Here is a 16,055-nt window from a genome sequence, read left to right as displayed (position 1 = left end):
TCAGTTTAAAAATCCTCCTGTATTTTACAACAGAAATAACTTAAAAGAGGAGAAACGAAACGTCCCGGCAAAGGGCTTGCGTGCAAAAGAACCCCGTGCCGTTCCGGTAGCTCTGCACCGACGGATGAAGCCGTCTCGTTTTCCCCCATCGTCGGATTCCTAATTGCAAACGCCTTTTCTGGTTATAAGGATGGATCGCTTTCCGATTCTCTCTCTCTCTCTCTTTAATAGAAACCCTTGGAAGGAAACGGCGTCTCATCCCACTGTCTCCCACTACACTTAAAAACAGAGAAACGGCACAGGGCGGAAGCTGGCAGTGCAACCAAACCGAAAGTCTCTTTAACACGTCAACCCAAAAGACTCAAAAGGCAAAAAGAAAACACGCGTCGGGCGCCTTGGCGAAAAGGCTCGGCCTCCTATCGGCGCCTCGGCTTCCTTCTGGGATCGGAGCAAAGCGGAAAATCCAACACGGCGGAGCGGAGATAGCCGGAGACCCCTTTAGGTGCGATTCAAGGTCTGGAAGATTCGGGAGATCTGTAACATGACCGGCCCGGTTTCGGGGTCGTTCATCCACTGCGTGCTGTTCAAGGGGTTCTCCAGCATGTCTTCGAAAGCTGACGGAGAAAAGAAGAGCGTCAGGTTTCCGAAAGGTGCCCTAATTGAATCATGAGCCTCGAGCCAAGTTTCAAAGGAAAACTAGGCATTGATTAGGAGCACCATTTTGGCAATACCGTATTGTAGCCGGTAGAGGTTAGTTCCCGCCCCCCCAATCTTTTTTTTTTTTTGCATAAAAATTTTTTATTTTCCATTTTCATAACATATAATCACATGTATGCTATTACATAACCAATATCATGTTGTATTATTAAGTAATTACATCAATTCATCTTGCCATCAACTACCAGAAAAAAACCAATTATTGGCTCTTCTGCTCTCCATACACCATATTTATACCTTATCCGACACTTTCTTCCACCTCAATCCTCCCCCTCTCTACCTCCTTTCTTCCCTCCATCATCCTTTTCTACTCTACTTCCCCTTCCTTTCTCCTTCTCCTCTCTCCCCTTACCACTCCTCCTTATATACCTCATCTACCCCCCTTCACCCTCTCTCCTATCCCTCTCTTCCTATCTTTCTTCTCTCCTCTGCTTCCCACTCTTCTACATCCTTTCTTCCCTCCATCATCCTTTTCTACTCTACCTCCCCTTCCTTTCTCCTTCTCCTCCCTCCCCTTTCCACTCCTCCTTATAGACCTCATCTTCCCCCTTCACCCTCTCTCCTATCCCTCTCTTCCTATCTTTCTTCTCTCCTCTGCTTCCCACTCTTCCTCTCATTCACTTGGTGTATTTCAGCTTCTGAGCAAACTCCCTTTTGTGTTGATGGTATTGATAATTCCATTTCAATATACATAACATATCTTTGTTTTAAAATAAGAAAGAAAAAATAAGGCATAGCAGTGTACATGTACAATCATATTACCTTAAAATCCAACACCCCTCCTCCAACCTAGAATACTTCCCTCCCTCCCCCTCTTCCTACCCCCCCATTTCCCAGAACCAATACAAGGTATAAGTCTTTAACAAAAACAGTTTAAAATATCCTTAAAGAGAAAGTAGAAAATTAATAACGTCTTTAAATTGAGCTTAGCTCCTCCTTGCTAACTATAAACAATTTGTATCATCCCTGATCTTAATCATAAGCTATCTGAAATTTCCTAGACCCATATTTATTTTGAATATAGTCAATCCATTTTTTCCAGTCTCGTTTATATCTCGCGTTTGAATAGTCTTTAAGATATGCAGATATTTTAGCCATCTCTGCTAAGTTTGTGACTTTCAGTGTCCATTCTTGGATAGTAGGCAAATCTTCCTTCTTCCAGTACTGCACCACCAACAATCTAGCTGCAGTTATCAAGTGCAAAATCAAATTAACCTCTACAGCTGTACAGTCAGTAATTATGCCTAACAAAAATAGCTGAGGGGTAAACTTTATCCTTTTTTAAAGAACATTTTGCATAATCCACCATATTTTTATTCCCCCCCTCCTCCTTCCTTGTCTCCGACCTCTGCACTGAAACTCCTGGGGAGCCATGGGACTTACCAAGTAGGGTTTTGGGGTTTGTCAGCCCCAGCTGCACCACGGGGTTTTCTAAGATGGCTTGGAAAAGAGGACTGGCAGGGTCGATCCCCTTGTCTAAATCTTCCGGGGTCGGCTTCCGGTCGCCCAGCAGCCACTCACACTGAGCGGAGGAAAGAGAGAGAGGGAAAGGATGAGCCCTTTGCATCCCTCCAAGGAAGAGAGGAAGTGTGAGCAACAACTCAACGGATTCTGTCCTTTATCCTTCGGTAGCTGCCTGGTCTGGTCTAGCTACCAAACAGGGCAGGTAAAAAGACTTTAATGGAAAGTTGAGACTTCCGAGGAAACAACTGCAACCAGCCAGCCAGCCTGCCTTCCATTCAACCCCTCTATAGTGCATGGGTCGGAATGAGGAATATATCTATAGAGCCCTCACATCCTGGACATAAAACAGTTTCAACTCCTCCCCCTGGGACTCCGCTATAGGGCATTGCAGGCTAAAATCCAGGGAGTTTTTTCCCCTCCTGCCATCGCTCTGCTGAACGGCTAATTCTCTCAGAGCTATCTAAGGTAGCAATAGCAATAGCAGTGAGACTTATATACCGCTTCATAGGGCTTTCAGCCCTCTCTAAGCGGTTTTACAGAGTCAGCATATCGCCCCCAACAACAATCCGGGTCCTCATTTCACCCACCTCGGAAGGATGGAAGGCTGAGTCAACCCTGAGCCGGTGAGATTTGAACAGCCGAACTGCAGAACTAGCAGTCAGCTGAAGTGGCCTGCAGTGCTGCATTTAACCACTGCGCCACCTCAGCTCTGTTAGGTCTATGTGTATATTTACCCAGAGAGTATGGTTGAATATTATTGTTTATCCTTATTATCTTTCTTACTCTCCCCTCTTATTGGTATTATTTTTTATGGTTATTATCATTATTCTGTTGCTCTGCATGTGTGCTGAGAACTTCTGCCAAATTTTCCAAATTTTCCTTGTGCGTCTAGCCTCACATGGCCAAAGAAAGTATTTAATTCTGTTTTGTCTTGAGTTTGGAAGGTTGGTTACTGCATGCCGACGTGGCGCAGTGGTTAAATGCAGCACTGCAGGCTACTTCAGCTGACTGCAGTTCTGCAGTTCGGCTGTTCAAATCTCACCGGCTCAGGGTTGACTCAGCCTTCCATCCTTCCGAGGTGGGTAAAATGAGGACCCGGATTGTTGTTGGGGGCGATATGCCGACTCTGTAAACCGCTTAGAGAGGGCTGAAAGCCCTATGAAGCGGTATATAAGTCTAACTGCTATTGCTATTGCTATGGATGGGAACCTACCAGGGAAAGTCTGGCTAAATTGGGGAAATGTAAAAAGCCCAGGGCAAACTCTTCCAAGAACGCAACCCCCTTGGAAAAAGGTTTCACTTTTCTTTTAACCATCCAGAATTGGGTAGATTACAAGCTTAATTGCTATCATCACCATCATCTCACTAAACATGCAGTCAGCAGGGTTTTTGAAGGAACCCATCCAAGCATTTCCGGACACAGAATCATAGGATGGGAAGGGGCCTTGGAGGTCTTCTAGTCCAACCCCCCTGCTCAAGGCAGGAGACCTTACAGAGACTCTTGAAAGCCCTCCAGTGTTCGAGCACCCCCAACGTCTGGAGGCAAGCCGTCCCACTGGTTCATCGCCCTCCCTGCCAGGAAATTCCTCCCGAGTTCTAGGCTGCTTCTCTCTTTAATAAGTTTCCACCGGCTATTTCTAGTCTTGCCCTTCAGGAGCTTTGGAGATTAGGTTGACCCCTTTTTCTCATTGGGAGAAGCTGTCACGTTCCCCCCCCCCCCCCCGTGGACTTTGGGCCCCTGGGGAAGCTGCGTGGGAGAAGCAGGTCAGCCCTGCTCAAGTCGGGGGAGACTCACGGCGGCGTTTTGCTGGTTGTTGTTGACCCTGAGGGCGTCCACGACTTCTTTCTCGTCAAAGCCCATCTCCATTAAGGCCGCCACCGCCTGAAAGAGAACCACGGAACCGCTTACGTGGAGGGCCAAACCGCATCCTGTGCCACTTCCCCAGGACACCCAAGGCCAGGAGGTACCGTATTCTTTGGAGTATAAGACGCACCTTTTCCCCTCAGAAGAGAGGCTGAAAATCTGGGTGTGTCTTATAGACCGAATACAGCATTTTTTTTGCCTCCTAAAATTTGTAATTTGGTAATTTTAATAGATTTGTATGCCGCCCAATCCCGAAGGACTCCGGGCGGCTTACATAAAAGCAATTAAAATATTAAAAAGATTAAAAACACCAAAAACAACAGAGTTTAAAACAGAAAAAAACACAACATGCACTCAGTTATAATGGGGCTGAAGTTCAGTCAAGCTCAACAGCCCCAGGCCTGCCGAAACAGCCAGGTCTTAACGGACTTACAGAAGGCCAGGAGAGTGGGGAGGGTCCGGATCTCAGGGGGTAGCTCGTTCCAAAGGGCCGGGGCAGCAACAGAGAAGGCTCTCCCCCGGGGAACCGCCAGGCGGCATTGTGTGGCTGACGGTACCCGGAGAAGGCCCGCCCTGTGCAATCTTATTGGATGCTGGGAGGTATGTTGCAGGAGGCGGTCACGGAGATATCCAGGTCCGATGCCATGTAGGGCTTTAAAGGCAATAACCAGCACCTTGAAGCGTGTCCAGAGACCGATGGGAAGCCAGTGCAGCTCACGGAGGATAGGTGTAACATGGGTGTACCTAGGTACACCCAGTATCACCTGCCCCCTTCACCAAAATGGCCTTGCATAGTCTTTAGGAGGTTTTCAGAGAGCTCCTGGGGGGTTGGGGAGGGCAGAAATGAACAAAGAAATGGTCCGCTTTTGCTCAATTTCCCTCCCCCCCAGCCCCCAGGAGCACTGTTGTAATATAGTTCCTTGTGTAGGTTTGTGTCACCCATGGCCCAGTTCATACCAGGGCATGCAGAGCCACGCTGAACCACACAGGAGAAAACAAACTCCTAAAACCCCATAACATCCTGATAGTTCATAACATAACATCCTGAGATGTGCCCTACCAATGACGCCCAGGATTTGACCATATACAGACAGAACTTCCCTGAGCAGTAGATTAGAAATTGTACTTTGACAGGCTGTTTTTAAGCACATGCTTATTGCTCCTCCTGCCTTGGTCCTATCTCAATAAAAGGGGCTCTCAGACCCCCAATCTGGGTCGCTCCATCCCGAGAAAGCTCGTGTCCGTGTCTTTTCTCCACATTGGCCTCATGGACGAACCACGGGAACGTTACAGAGCACTCTATAAGCTTCCTAATGCTCTTTTTTTTTAAACAAACGAGGACATCTCAGAGGGAGGGAAGGGGCAGCTCCCTTACCAGCTGCCCTGAAGACCACCACAGGTAGCCTTTGGGTTGTGGCTGTAATAGTGCCTGGCCCCAAGGCTTTTAAAGTGGGGCACACCAAGTGACCGGCCCTGATTTTACAACCTTTTTTTTTGCAATGGTCCTTAAGCGAACTCATTGCCAGAAATTGGAATTGTAAAGAAGTTTCCAACAAAACAAATCCTGCACGATTGCAATCGGGCAACCACGAGGCCCGGCAAACAGCCATAAATGTGGGTCAGTTGTCAAAGCGCTCGAACTGTGGCCATGTGACTGCAGAGGTTTGTGTCTGTGTGTTGTCAGAACTTTGAAACTGGATAAAACATTTGGGGATTGGGGTTCTGTTATAATGGTTGCTAAGTGACCAGTTGTAAGTCGAGGACTACCAAGACAGAAGACTGGTTATCTTAGAGCAGCCCTGGGAGTCCATTATACTTTTTAGGGAGGGGGGGGTGGAGAGGGGGGGCAAACCGGGCTGGCGAGTGTAAAAACCCGGAGCAGGGAAAGTACCCGCGGATCCGGACGAAACTCTCGTTTCCTTCGTATCTTCTTGAATATTTCCGTCAGCTCGTCCTTGGGCTCCTCCGCTGAGCTGGCCCCGTTGACCGCCTGGGGGACGGCAGACCCCGCTTCTTCGGCTGCGCTTCCCATGGGGGCGTGGCCTGGCATGGGGGCGTCAACCGTGGGGTCATCGGCGTGCTCAATGAGCCACTCCATGGCCTGAGTCACGGACATGCTGCAGAACGAAGGACACGCGTCAACACGTGAAACATAGAATCATAGATAATATATAATAGGAATATAATAGGAATATCACACACATATGCTAGTCGTTCCCGACTCTAGGGGGCGATGCTCATCTCCCTTTCAAAGCCGAAGAGCCAGCGCTGTCCGAAGACGTCTCCGTGGTCATGTGGCCGGCATGACTCAACACCAAAGGCGCACGGAACGCTGTTCTCTTCCCACCAAAGGTGGTTCCTATTTTCTACCTGCATTTTTAAAAAGTGCTTTCGAACTGCTAGGGTGGCAGGGACGAGTCCTGGGAGCTCACTCCATTACGTGGCGCTAGGGATTTGAACCGCCAACCTTTCTGATCGACCAACTCAGCATCTTAACTCCTGAGCCACGGCGTCCTGATAGGACTACGTATAATAGGAACATAATGAGTAACAATATGCACCAAAGGCTAATTCCTTGTGCGTCCAGTCACACTTGGCCGATAAAGAATTCTATTCCTATTCTTATTCCTATTCTCTTCTATTCCGAAGGGACCTTGGAGGTCTTCTAGACCAGTGTTTCTCAACCTTGGCCACTTGAAGATGCCCGGACTTCAACTCCCAGAATTCCCCAGCCAGCATTCGCTGGCTGGGGAATTCTGGGAGTTGAAGTCCGGACATCTTCAAGTGGCCAAGGTTGAGAAACACTGGTCTAGACCAACCTCCTGCTCAGCAAGAGACTGGTTCCCCCCCCCCCCAACATTTTCACTGCAATTGTGGAAAGTGAACCCTCTTAGTCCAGTTCCTGACTCGGTCAAGCAACTCCCCCCCTCCTGGAAAGCCCCCCCCCCAAGGGGGCTCAAAGTAGTATTGGCCCTGCGGAAAGGAGGGGAGACCCCCAGCAATTTGAAATGCGGTGTGTGTGTGTGTGTGTGTGTGTGTGTGTGTGTTGTTTGCAGAAAACAAACCTGGGAGGGGAGGGGGATGACATTATGAGGGAATGGACACACACACAGACACACACAGAGTGCTACCTACTGGCTGAGGCGAAGGGCTTTGATGGCTCTGCTCTCCGGGAAGCCCATTTCGGTCAGCTGGCGGAGAGCAATTTCGTCCACTCGGTCGTCGTCATCCTCATCCAACATGGCTAGAGAAGGAAAAAGGAAGGACGAATCTCGAGGTTATTATCTATAATTGTTTTATAATTAGAATTGTTTCCTGATTGCTTATTTGTACCCTGTGACTATCATTAATTGACCAATGTATCCTGTCTTTTGATGTCCACTGAGAGCATCTGCACCAAAGACAAATCCCTTGTGTGTCCAATCACACTTGGCCGATAAAAGAATTTTTTTTTTTATCTCATAACTGTTATTAATAATATGTATTTATAACAATTTTTCCCCCTACAGTTGACAATATACTTGAAATTGCTTTCTTACCATCCCATAAATCCATCTTATCTTACAACAATCCTACTTCTTCTTCCTTCCTTCCCTCCTTCTCTCCTACTCTCCTTCCTTCCCTCCCTCCTTCCCCCTTCCCTCCCCCCTTTCTTCTCTCCTTCTCTTCTTCCTTCCCCCTTCCTTTCCTCCTTCCTTCCCCTCTTCTCTCCTACATTCCCTCCTTCCTTCCTCCTTTCTTCTCTCCTTCTCTCCTTCCTTCCCCCTTCCTTTCCTCCTTCCTTCCCCCCTTCTCTCCTACATTCCCTCCTTCCTTCCTCCTTTCTTCTCTCCTTCTCTCCTTCCTTCCCCCTTCCTTTCTTCCTTCCTTCCCCCCTTCTCTCCTACATTCCCTCCTTCCTTCCCTCCTTTCTTCTCTCCTTCTCTCCTTCCTTCCCTCCTTCCTTCCCTCCCTCCTTCCTTCCCCCCTTTCTTTTCTTTCTTCTCTCCTTCCTTCCTCCTCTCCTTTCCCTTCTCTCCTTCCCCTTCCTCCCCTTAGAATTCTTATTCTATTCTATTCTCTATTCTCTTCCCCTCCCTTCCCATCCCATTCCTAATTCTAATCCTATTCTATTCCATTCGTAGTCCTTGACTTATGACCACTTCCTCGGCCACCTTTTAGGTGGTCCTCGGCTTAAAACCGCTCATTTAACGACCACTCAAGAGTTACAGGCAGCCCTCGACTTGTAACAGCTAATCCAGGGAGCTTTCAAAGTTAAAATGGCACTGAAACAAAGGGGCTGGGGAACATTTTTTCACTTACATTCCCCATGGTCACATGATCAGAATTGAGAAGCTAGGCCACTGGCATGTACTTACGACGGTTGCAGTGTCCCAGGTGTGTGTGTGTGTGTGTGTGACGGGATCCCCTTTTGTGAGTTTCTGACCAGCCAGATTCACTTTACAATTGTGTTACTACCTGAACAATTGCAGGGATTTATTTAGCAGTCAGCTATGGCAAGTAAAGTTTTCTTCTGACTTGGGGGCCCAGTTGTCGGGAGACGGAGTGTTCGAGTCCAGCTTCTTAGGGACAGAAGCTGGACAACTTTGGATCACAGTCTCTCTGTCTCTCTCAGCCCAGGCCCACCTCACAGGGTTGTTGTCAGGGGGGGGAGGGAATAGGAGGAGGAAGGTGTTTTGCAAAAGTTGTTAAATGGTCAAGGCGGGATAGAAATAAATAAAACGTTTTTCCTCTCCGTACCGTTTGCCTTCTTGAAGAGCTCGACAGCGTCTGGGTTCAGGGCCAACAGCTTCTGGGCCACCTCGATGAGCGAGACCAAGATTTTCCGAAGCTCCGTCTGAAACTAGGAGGAAGAACGTCTCTGAATAAAACTCCCCCCACCCCCCACCCCCAAAACACACACACCCCTTTCCTATGCTTGGCCTTTCATCCTTTGGTGCTGACTTTGGGCAGGAGAATTCGTTTCAATTTAGCGGATTATTTGAATGTACAGTACCTGCTCCCCCCCCCTTTTTTTAATTTCCTTTTGAGAATCTCAAACACAACAATTTGCCTTTTAAAGCAATCTTTGGGCCCGTTTTATTATCATCACCCCATGGAGACGCTCCTTAAACAGTTGCCTGTTTCGAAACTGCCTTGACATTCACAGCTTCTGCTTTGAAGATTTTCGGTGATCTTCAAGGTCCATTTTCCCCCCCAGGCACACACACACACACCCCAAAAATGCCTGTTGTCTTTAAGAGCTCGACTAGAGTCGAGATGAAATGCCTGCCTGGACAAAGGCCAAGGGCTTTGGGGTGGAGCCGCTGCCTGGAATGGTTCCAGATTGGGATTCGCAGGGATTATCATCCCGGCTGAGGCTCTTATTTCTTTTGTAAGGAAGCAAATTGACAGTACGGATCGTCAGCGACTCACAACCGCGACTGAATCCAAAATATCTGTTGCTAAGCGAGACTAAGCTGAGTGAGGTTTTTGCCCTATTTTACACCTTTTACACCTTTCCCTGCCATAGTTCAATGCATTTTTTTTCATGGGGGAGGGCAGGGGGGAACTCTCCGTCACAAATTGTCTTCTGTAACCAGCTGTAAAGTGCTGTGATGGGGAATCTATGGCACGACAGGTGTTGGGCCTGGAGAGAAGTGGGCCAAGGGGCAACTCCCCCCCCCACCTACCCACCCCCAGGAGGAGCCAAGGACTCACGTCTCTCATGTTGTGGTGGGCCACACTCCGATCCACGCTGTGGGAGGGGAGGTTGGTGGTGGCTTTCAGGATCGCCTCCTTGTCGGGCGCCTTATTTTCCTGCTTCCGCTAAATGGGAAAGGAATCTGCGTTCAGACGTCGTCGCCCACCACCTCCAAACACACCGTGGGGCTGTTGGCAGCTGTCCGGTCAACCAGCCGGCTTTCACAGCTGTGGGACTAGAACTCCCGCCCCCACTGGTGATGGGCCCAAAGTCACCCAGCCGCCTTTTCACAGCTAAGGTGGGACTAGAACTCCCGCCCCCACTGGTGATGGGCCCAAAGTCACCCAGCCGCCTTTTCACAGCTAAGGTGGGACTAGAACTCCCGCCCCCACTGGTGATGGGCCCAAAGTCACCCAGCCGGCTTTCACAGCTAAGGTGGGACTAGAACTCCCGCTCCCATTGGTGATGGGCCCAAAGTCACCCAGCCGCCTTTCACAGCTAAGGTGGAACTAGAACTCCCGCTCCCACTGGTGATGGGCCCAAAGTCACCCAGCCGCCTTTTCACAGCTAAGGTGGGACTAGAACTCCCGCCCCCACTGGTGATGGGCCCAAAGTCACCCAGCTGCCTTTCACAGCTAAGGTGGGACTAGAACTCCTGCCCCCACTGGTGATGGGCCCAAAGTCACCCAGCCGGCTTTCATGGCAAAAGTCCCCTTTGGCCTCACGTGGTGAAAGAGTCCAGGCTGACGATGTGACCCAAGGATGGAAGGAGGGATCAGATGCTAAAGGGCAGCTTTGAAGGCTGAAAGTCTTTCCGCCTCCCGGCCCTCGGGACTCACCTTCTCCTCGGCAGAGACCTCGGCCATTTTGGGAGGTGCCGGTGGTGCTCTTTTCTTCACAAGGACCAAAACATCTGAGGAGACAAGAAGAAGATAAATGGAACGAGATGTCGCGTCTGGCTTCATTTCCTGCTTTGATAGGACGAAAGGAGTTTGGAGGAAGGGAAAAAAGGATCGAGGGAGGGAGGGAGGGAGAGAAAAAAGTCAAGGATGGAAAAAGGAGAGGAGGATGGGAGGAAGGATGAAAGTAAAAACTTTGCAAGTTTGCAAGTTTACAAGTTTAATAACATTTATATGCCCCCAATCCCGTAGGACTCCGGGCGGCTTACAATACAGAAATAAAATCAAAAATAAAATACAGGGAAAAAGAAAGATAGATTTAAAAAACAGCACACCATACACTCCGTTCTAAATGGGGCTGGACCGTATTTTAGGGTCAACAGCCCCAGGCCTGCCGGAGCAGCCAGGTTTTAGTGGCTTTCCGGAAGGCCGAGAGAGTGGGAAGGGTCCGGATCTCTGCCGGGAGATCGTTCCACAGGGCCGGGGCAGAAGGCCCTCCCCCGAGTAGTCGCCAACCGGCATTGCCCGGTCGATGGTACCCGAAGGAGGCCCAGCCTGTGAGATCTTAATTTGTGAGATTTCCTGCTTTGATAGGACGAAAGAAGTTTGGAGGAAGTTGGGTTTCTATTTTGGGGGGTATTGTTGGGTTTCTATTTTGGGGGTATTGTTGACAAGAGGAATGGCTGTGTTTATTATTTAATGTTATATGGCCCCGGTTATGCACAGTATATATGTGACTGTACGAAAATGAAAATGGAAAATAAAAACACATTTACAACAACAACAACAAAAAAAGAAGTTTGGAGGAAGGGAAAAAAGGATCGAGGGAGGGAGGGAGGGAGAGAAAAAAGTCAAGGATGAAAAAAGGAGAGGAGAGGAGATGGGAGGAAGGATGAAAGTAAAAAAAGGAAGGAAGGAAAGGAGGGAGGGAGGGAGAGAAAAAAGTCAAGGATGGAAAGAGGAGAGGAGGAGATGGAAGAATGAAAGTAAAAAAAGGAAGGAAGGAAGGGGGAAAAAAAGAAGAGGAGGGGCAGAAGGAAGATGGAGCCAGTAAATACCAAGGGAAGGATCGGGGGTCACTGAGGCAGAAGGGCCGCTCCTATCAGGGTAAGAGAGGGCCCAGAGGCTTCCAGCAGAGGCCTGGGTGGGCATCTGCTGGGAATCCCGTAGTGGAGGATTCCTGCAGTGGAAAGCAGGCTGGACTGGATGATCTCCAAAGCACCCTTTCAACTCTTGCTTATTCGGGTTCCCTGAATCAAGCCTGCTCTCGGTACCGATTATAAAGAATTCGCTGAAACTGACCTTCCCCGCTATTTGAGACCGCTCCCAAAATCCCGTTCCACCTGGCCTCCCCTTCTCTGCATTTCACGGGGTGGGTGTGTGTGTGTTTCTGAACCCCGTGTGATGCCCACCACTCCACCCCAGCCATTCCCTCACCTCGATCCTGAATGTTTTCCTCCGAGACTGTCTTGGTGTCATTCAGCACCTTCTCCGAACCAGCGTGGATGAGTTTGTGGTGAGTCACGCATTTTGGGTCTTCCAAGCTGCCCGATACGCACTGCAGGGAGGGAATTGGGGGTGGTGGTGGTGGAAGGAAGAACAGGGAAAGAGAAGGAAGCTTTATAAAACAGCAGTCACCAACTGGTGGGTGGTCCGTGAGAAAATTTTGTTGGTCCACAGAAAAATTACTTGCATTTTTTTATATTCGACTAAATCTGGGGTCCTCTAACTACGACCCCTGGGATGGATACGTGCAATGAACGCTTGTGTTGCTGCAGAGTCTCCCCCTTCGGGGTCTTTTTGTGGGGGGCAGAAATTCTGACTTGGGGTCTGCTTCGGCCTCCTGGTGGGGGGCTTTGGGCAAAGGCCGGAGGGAAGAGCCGCTGGTGGTGAAGAGCCAGAGGGCCTCGTTCCAGTGGGACGGCATCATGGCCTGGAACTGGCTGACCATCTCAGCCCACTGAGCCTCCAGGCACCTGGCCTTGCACTCCCGCAGGTCTTCCCTCTGCTTGGAAAGACCATGCTCCTAGTCCTCAGTGAGGTGCTTCTGCTGAGCCTCCTTCTCGGCCAGATCCAATTTGAACTGAGCTGTTTTGCCAACTCTTTCTCCTGGGGGCTGCTTAGCTCCAGCAGCTGCTTCCTGTCAGGGCCCTCAGGAGCCCGGTGGGCAGGGCGAGGAGGGGCTGGGAGGGGAGGGGCGAGCAGAGGCTGGCGAGGCGCCCCTTGACATGAGTGACATTGAATTGGCCCACCTAGTCACATGACCACCTTGCCACGCCCACCCAGCCGGTCATAAGGCAGATCATGTTAGTGGTCCACGGGATTTTAAATTGTTGTTAAGTGAATCACTGCAGTTGTTAAGTTAGTAACACCGTTGGTAAGTGAATGTGGCTTAACGTGGTCAGAGATTCTTCTTTGCATTCTTCTGCACTTAACGACTGGACGATTCGCTTAACAGCCATGGCGAAAACATTGCAAAATTGGACGTGAAGCACTTAAGAACCAGCTTATTTAGCCAAGGGAAATCCTGATGCCAATTGTGGTTGTAAGTTGAGGATTACTTGTGCAGACTGATCGGTGAAATAATGGGGATTTCTACACATACGAGAGGTTCGTAAAGGACTCTGCATGACTTTCTCCTGTGATAATGTCAGGGGAAGTTTATTTTTATATTCCCCCGCAATGACCTTTTGCAGGAGACAGGAGATGCTATCAACTGATCCTGAGCATAAGGCTTGCCCCTCTGCCTACATGTCTCAGTTAAGATCCCTTTCAACACCCTGATTGGCTTCTTAAAAACTAGAAGGGGGGGATAGTCGTCCGCTAAAATATTATTCATTTGGAAATCTGTGCCCGTTCAAAAAAAAGAGAACAAAATTAAAATGGAAATGCAAAGAGCTTTGCCTCTTTTCTCAAAATAAAGTGGGCAGATCACCAAGAATCAAACTCAAGATTCACTTGGTGTCCCCCAAACGTTGACGAAAACTCCCACTGGCCCATTTCAGGGGTGACGTTTCTACGTTTTGAGCCACAAAAGGAAATTTGGCTAAAAAAAACCCCAAAATCCCTTTAGCAAAATCACGCAATTCTACAACAGGGTGAGCTTGTTCTTAAAACGTTTGTATTTTTTCATAGGGATTATACAAACTACGCAAAAAAACTAAACGCACATTTTTTTCCCCTCCTTTACGGAAAGCATCTGTTGTGGGATATTTCGGTCTTGGAATGTTATTCATTTCTCAAAATAACTTCGAAATGCAAAGTCAGGGTTGATTCAGGACACGGTCTGGGTGGCTGTTGAATCAGGCAGTTTTATTTGTTTTTCTCACAAGGGGAAATTGACCTGAATTTAGGGGTCTGGATTCACCCCAGAGATACCCACCAGCCCCCCTTCTCCCCCCCCAAAAAGTGGTTTCTGCACTTTCTGGGACAGCCTTTAATCCTGGTTACTGCAAACATCTTTTTGGATACAAAAAGCAACTGGGGAGATAAATTGCTTTCAAGATTAGCCCACCTCCCACATCAAGGGTTTCCCACTGAAACCCTTCAAAGACCCGTTTAAGCTTCAAAAGACCCCCCAATGCTCAAGTATATGGTCCTCAGTGAGGGTCCTGGGTCTTTTCAAACCAGGAAAGGTGGCTTAGAAGGGGTGAGGATGGTAGTCTAGCCTTCCACGTGGATTTGGAGCCTGGACTGGTTGGCTGTACAGGCAAAGAGTGATGGGTGTTGTGTTTGGAAGAGGTGAGGGTGCAGGCAGGGGATTATGGGTGTTCCCTTCGAGCAGATTGGAAGCACTGCCTGCTGCCCGGCTGGGGATGATGGGAGCGGAAGGCCCTGACATGCAGAGAGCCAGCAGATCTGGAGATGAGCTGTGCTGGCTGGGAACCATGGGGGCTGCAGTCAATCCCATTGGAAGGGCTCCTCACGATGGGTCATGTAATCCACACACAGCCCTGTCAGGAGCTCCACAGAGTGCTGGGTGAGGATGATGGGCACCGTGGACAGCGCCCTCTAAAGGGCATGAGGTGGTGCAGGCTGGTCAAACGTGATGGGCTATGTAGTGCGCCCCTTTGACAGACATCCCGAAGTGCCTGAAGGCAGCAGTGGAGGAGGAGGATGGGCATTGCAGTCCATCCAATCTGAATGGGGGGGGCACAGCACGAAGGACAAAGGAGTCCATCACTACTGGCTGGGGATGATGGGCACCGGGGTCGCCCTCTCCAAGGGGTCTCGGGCGGCTCAGGACCGGCCAAGAGAGATGGGCTATGTAGTCCTCCCAATTTTCCCAGGAGCCCCGGATTGGAGGTGGGGGGGAGTCGACTTAGCAGCCCGTGCTGAGGATGATGGGCACCGTAGCCAGCCCCTTTCTGAAGGGGCTACGCAGTCGGGCGGGGCGGGCTGCGGATGAGGGGCGCTGTAGTCTTACGTGCTTGAGGCAGCGCTCCTTGAGGCGCTCGATGGCCGTGTCCTCGGCCACCTCCTCCAGCCACTCGGCGCCGTCCAGCGCGCAGATGCGCAGCCGCAGCACCTTCGCCGCGAAGATCTTCTCCTCCTGCACGAACATCGCCGCCGCCGCCGCCGCCTCAGGGCCCGCGGCCCGGCCCGGCCCCACCGACTGCCCCCCCCGCCCGCGCCGGAAGTGGCCGCGCCGCGCGGCGCCACGGGACTTGCAGTCCTGGCCGCGGTTCCCCGCCCCTTCCGCTCTGCAGGCTCCAGAAACCATGGGGGAGAGAGAGAGAGAGAGAGAGAGAGGGAGAGAAAGGCGCCGCGCCGTTCCTAGACGGTCGTCCCCTTGGCTGCCCCCAGCGCCCGTGGCGGGGATTGCAGCCTCGTAACGCGCGCGTCTATGCCAGGAGTCTCCAATCTTGGTCACTTTAACACAGTGTTTCTCAACCTTGGCAACTTTTAAGTCCTGCGGACTTCAACTCCCAAGAATCCCCCAGCCAGCTATGCTGGCTGGGGGGATTCTGGGAGTTGAAGTCCGCAGGACTTAAAGTTGCCAAGGTTGAGAAACACTGCAGTTTAACACTTACGGACTTCCAACTGCCTGCACCCTGCGGTACTACGCTAGAGAGGAGGAGGAGGAGGAGAAAGAGAAGAAGGAAGAAGAAGAAGAAGAAGAAGAAGAAGAAGAAGAAGAAGAAGAAGAAGAAGAAGAAGAAGAAGAAGAAGAAGAAGAAGAAGAAGAAGAAGAAGAAATAATAATAATTGGCTAATATAATGTATATTTGGATCCCCAAATTTGGAGGCTCCCCCCCCCTGCTCTGTTGTTGCTTAAAGAGAGGTCTTGGCTGACTAAGAGGGGGAGCCTCACTTCATTGTACTTGGGTCTATTATCTTTATTTTTTTTATTGCAATGCCTTTGTTGTAGAGCCGAGGTGGCACAGTGGTCAGAGTGGGGTACTGCAGGCTACTTCTGCTGACTGCC

General features: G+C 50.0%; 1 protein-coding gene across 1 annotated transcript; it reads right to left on the bottom strand.

Moving 5' to 3' along the window:
• UBAC1 (UBA domain containing 1) lies at positions 1 to 15,242 on the bottom strand. The gene is made up of 10 exons (XM_087704869.1): positions 15,054 to 15,242; positions 12,065 to 12,185; positions 10,568 to 10,641; positions 9,746 to 9,853; positions 8,786 to 8,888; positions 7,181 to 7,289; positions 5,937 to 6,162; positions 3,977 to 4,063; positions 2,101 to 2,239; positions 1 to 614 (listed from the first exon to the last, which is right to left on the bottom strand). Exons 1-10 carry the CDS (start codon positions 15,189 to 15,191, stop codon positions 499 to 501), a joined length of 1,221 nt encoding a protein of 406 aa, XP_087560995.1. The 5' UTR covers positions 15,192 to 15,242; the 3' UTR covers positions 1 to 498.
• Between the last annotated feature and the right edge of the window lie 813 nt (positions 15,243 to 16,055).

The sequence above is a fragment of the Thamnophis sirtalis genome, unplaced genomic scaffold, assembly GCF_051295495.1.
Source record: "Thamnophis sirtalis isolate CommonGarterSnake01/CBP01778 unplaced genomic scaffold, rThaSir2_p1.2 scaffold_2, whole genome shotgun sequence".
Classification (NCBI taxonomy): domain Eukaryota; kingdom Metazoa; phylum Chordata; class Lepidosauria; order Squamata; family Natricidae; genus Thamnophis; species Thamnophis sirtalis.
This window is presented reverse-complemented; position numbering and strand designations above follow the sequence as displayed.

Excerpts from the sequence above, each read along its gene's own strand:
- UBAC1 (XM_087704869.1), bottom strand. The coding sequence starts at position 15,191 with ATGTTCGTGCAGGAGGAGAAGATCTTCGCGGCGAAGGTGCTGCGGCTG. Across the intron at positions 10,642-12,064 it reads GGAAAACATTCAGGATCGAG|ATGTTTTGGTCCTTGTGAAG; the intron begins GTGAGGGAATGG and ends TTGTCTCCTCAG. Across the intron at positions 2,240-3,976 it reads ACAACCAGCAAAACGCCGCC|TGTGAGTGGCTGCTGGGCGA; the intron begins GTGAGTCTCCCC and ends TCCTCCGCTCAG.